Genomic DNA, 4,050 nt, shown 5'->3' on the forward strand with positions numbered 1-4,050 from the left:
ATGAATGCACATCGAGGTTCATACGACCCAAATAATCCAGTTACGGTTGGTGCTCTAACTTCAGTTCAATTGCAAAAACCCAAAAACTTGCAGTGGCTCTTATAAACCTGGGACATATATCAAATTGTTTGAAATGAGCTGTGGTTCCTCATTCACAATGTATCAATGGCCAATATATTTGTACATGTATCGTATTTAACTTTAACTTCAGTCACACACTGCGATACGTCCGGTATCCATAAAAAATATGGATGGCAAATCTCCACGGTATAATCAGCGTCCGGACAGTGTTGGTGGATCCCTTGGAATTGACAGGTACGTTTGTGAATGTGTCCAACAGCATATTTTAATGTTTCAGGCAATTTTTCATTCCATATATTTCATCCCCAAAATTAGTGCAACCTTCATGCATGAATATTACAGTAGCCTAGACATTAGTCGTTTGTTTCTTTCGACTACGTAATTTCACATGAGACACTTCTCGAAGAAGCTTATGGTTTAATCAGCCAATTAATCAATTATTTTAATTTGCCCGCTAATGGACTGCAGGTGGAACTGAACAACTTGCCGTAAAATGCTGAATATTTCGAAGTCTTAAAAAATTTGATCTGCAATCAAGGATTACAATTTCCAATATGCGGTTAATTCTAATCCACAACGTCAATTTCCAGGGAGAACAAAGATCAGGAGTGCTGCTTTGCTTTCGTTTTGAAGATCGAAAATTTCAAGGATTACTTATCTGAAATTAGTTGTTGTACGTGGCTGAATAATATACCACTAGTTGCCTTTCTAGTCGGTATTTTGATCCTTCTGGCTATTTTAATCATTTTGCCGTTCCTGATTGCATCGTTCATCATACGTGGTTATGTAAGGACTCGGTGTTTTGAATTTTTGAATTCTGTATTATTTTCACATGGATTGGTAAAAATCTGAAGTTTGAAATAATTGGATGAATCAATTTAGTCGTCGACATCCTTGAATGACAGTCAGACGGTGGAGATCATTAGAGCACAGTCGAACTGGCCCAGTGCTGACCTGTCGCTACACCTTAGGTCCTTTAAGTCGATGATTCCTCCGAATATTACGCTGTGCAGGGGATATGGGTTTTCATGCACAAATTTACCGGTAAGTTAGTTGTTCTTCGATAAAATTCTTTGGAATTCATGATAATTAAGCAATTTTAATGGTGCCATAAGAATATCAAACAATCAATTAGTTAAACGTAAGCTATTAGTAAGTATTCACTGAATTGACTTGATCATCTAGTGGAGGAAATAAAAAATAAAAATTTGCTCCATACTAGAGTCTTGTCATTGGAACATTGCAACGTTGCGATGGTGTCGAAGATTGTCCAGATGGAAGCGACGAAACTGGATGCAAATGTACCATTTCAATAGCTTCATTCCCTTTATCCATTACTGAAGACAGCAATAAAATTCTTTAAATGTATATAGTGATTTTTGTACAACTAATGGAAGTATTTTAGTGTGTCACACGTCGATCAACTGTTCCAGTACAACACATGGAGTCATTTCATCGAGATATTCGTTGTGTCTACGGGGTTACCGTTTATGTGATGGAAATATTGACTGTCCAGATGGTTCTGACGAGGAGCGTTATTGCAGTAAGTTGTTATATGTGTGTGGTTTGGCAATATTGGTTAGTTGTAGCCATTACTTTATTTTTTCATTCATATATCTTCGAAAAGCAAAATCAACTTGATTTTTGCAGAAAAAGAATGCTCAAGACACGAAGTACGATGTGGTAAGACAGGTATATGCTTGGCCCACGAGCAGATATGCGATGGTGATGTGCAGTGTAAGTACGGAGAAGATGAGAAGAACTGTGATGGTAAATGTAGCGGAGGCGCATTATGGTGTGAGGAGAAGAAAAAGTGCATACCCAAGTGGCAAATTTGTGATGGCGTTCAAAATTGCCCGGATGGCAAGGATGAAATGGTAGGATGAGGAGAGCTACTTTAATTTACAACATAAACTGTAAAATCTGAAGTTCCCCAAAATCAATCATGCAACTGTTTCATTTTTCTGCCGAATTCAGTGCAATAACGTTTTCTTTCATAAAGTTCGATGTTAATTCTCAAAAATACCATCTAGCACTCAGGAAAAAAGACTTCAAGCTCAAAGTTCTTGTATGGATAAATAAAGCGACAAAAATATATTACCACCATTTATGTGGATTTTTGTAGGATTGCACATGCAGAGAATGCTCAGGTATCGGAAAGGCATTGTGTAATAACAGCAATGTTTGCATCGAACGTTCGCAGGTTTGTGACGGTAATGAGGATTGTCCTGGTGGAGACGATGAAGTTAACTGTCCCGGAAGTTGCGCACATAGCTCAAAAGAGGTTCCAAGAAGAAGCAATTTTAAAAGCTTTTTATTTTCTTAAGACACTTTTGGGAACAAACTCCGCCTAAGTCTGAAGCAAATTTGGTTTCTTGTAATTTCAAAAATTTATTCATATGTACAAAAACCAGCTTTCTACCCAGAACTGAAATATCTCGTGATTTTTCCGCAAAAAATAGTTGTATTTTGTTTTCATATTACTACATTTAAGGATTTTATCCGATGCCGAGGTGGTATTCTGTATCATAGAAAGTATGCTTGCAGTGGAATATTGAATGAGTGCGAAGGGAAGTGTAATGAGTGTTTCAAAGAGATGGCATTTACTTGCAGCAATCATAAATGCATCGAAAAGAATTTGGTTTGTTATTTATTCATTTCCATCAGACATCACAGAACAGTCAGATGTTTATTTGAGGCACTTTAAGTTAATGAGGAGAAGGGAAAGAGCAGACGTTATTCTTACTGCTTGATAGTTCAGGTATGTGATGGCCTGGACGACTGTGGCGACAATTCCGACGAGACGAACTGTGACTGCGCTGCTCTGAAGCATTTAGGAGACACAATGCAATGCAAGGTGTATACTCGTGGCGGGACGACTAAGTGCATTTTATTGGTTAGTTCTTTGCTATCTAAAAATTAATTTCACGGATTGAATTCCCCATAATTTTTAATAATTATAGTCGCAACGTTGTGATGGTTACGAGGATTGTCCGGATGGTGAGGATGAGAGAAACTGTGAGAAATGCGTAAATCCAGATGCTGTTTACTGTGCGCCAACGAAAACTTGCATGGTGAGCACGAAGCGTTGTGATGGTGTTACTGACTGTCCCGACAGTAACGATGAACAAAGATGTAGTTGTGCAGGTAAACGCATCGTTATCATTGGACATAAGTGCATACTTTTGACCAATTGATACGAGACGGTTTGATGACGGTCACTTCAAAAAATTGAGCAGTGTACGACCAAACGAGTGCTACAATGAATTATGAAATAATGAAGTGGTTTTTTGGGCAGGAAATAAGATTTACTGTTATTGCAGAATGCAGAATACACGGATTCCCAATATATATGTGTGCAAATGTGGCCAGATGCTTCAGGCGACACGAAGTGTGCAGTCCCTATACGCAGTGTCCTAATCCTTCGAAAGTGGACAAGCTGTTTTGTGCCAGCCAAGCTCGACAAAGCGCTTTCCTTGCTGCAAAAAAGAAGGAGTGAACAACAGTCTATTGTTTGCCATGTTGATTGCACTTGATGTCTATGAGGGACAGGCACAATATTTCGGCGGCATTCCTTTTTACAAATTCTTGAAGGAAGTCAAAATTTTTGCTTGGCTGTCGGCTGTAATTTGTCCATCATAGACGTTGCATTTTGTATTTTCCTATCATTTCTTTGTTTCCCTAAATCACTCCTCCACTTGCTTCCTTTCTATGAAGCTATCGTTCTTTCGAAAAGTCCCAAAGACTCATCCGTAGTTAAGAGCACTCATTTTTCTACAATAATTCAGTATAGCTAAAAATGCAACCGTTTTGCTATTTGGATTCCCTTGAAATTAAATTTTAATTTAATTTCCTTACAATGCAAATCTCGTTAATGGCGTTCAAATCTGGGCGCAACAATCGGAGTGTCAAAAATCGTACCAATTTGAGGACAAAATGAATGCATCATGCGTTATATCTTTTTCTTCG

General features: G+C 38.1%; 1 protein-coding gene across 1 annotated transcript; it reads left to right on the forward strand.

Moving 5' to 3' along the window:
* Positions 1-3,580, forward strand: LOAG_11863 (low-density lipoprotein receptor domain class A containing protein; the record flags this gene model as incomplete). Its single annotated transcript, XM_003147380.2, has 12 exons — positions 1-45; positions 212-315; positions 672-867; positions 964-1,125; positions 1,304-1,382; positions 1,487-1,624; positions 1,732-1,958; positions 2,207-2,365; positions 2,576-2,722; positions 2,843-2,977; positions 3,045-3,228; positions 3,405-3,580. The coding sequence occupies 12 exons, from the start codon at positions 1-3 to the stop codon at positions 3,578-3,580; spliced, it is 1,752 nt and encodes a 583-aa protein (XP_003147428.2).
* Positions 3,581-4,050: the final 470 nt, after the last annotated feature.

This window comes from Loa loa (genome assembly GCF_000183805.2).
Source record: "Loa loa unplaced genomic scaffold supercont3.27, whole genome shotgun sequence".
Classification (NCBI taxonomy): domain Eukaryota; kingdom Metazoa; phylum Nematoda; class Chromadorea; order Rhabditida; family Onchocercidae; genus Loa; species Loa loa.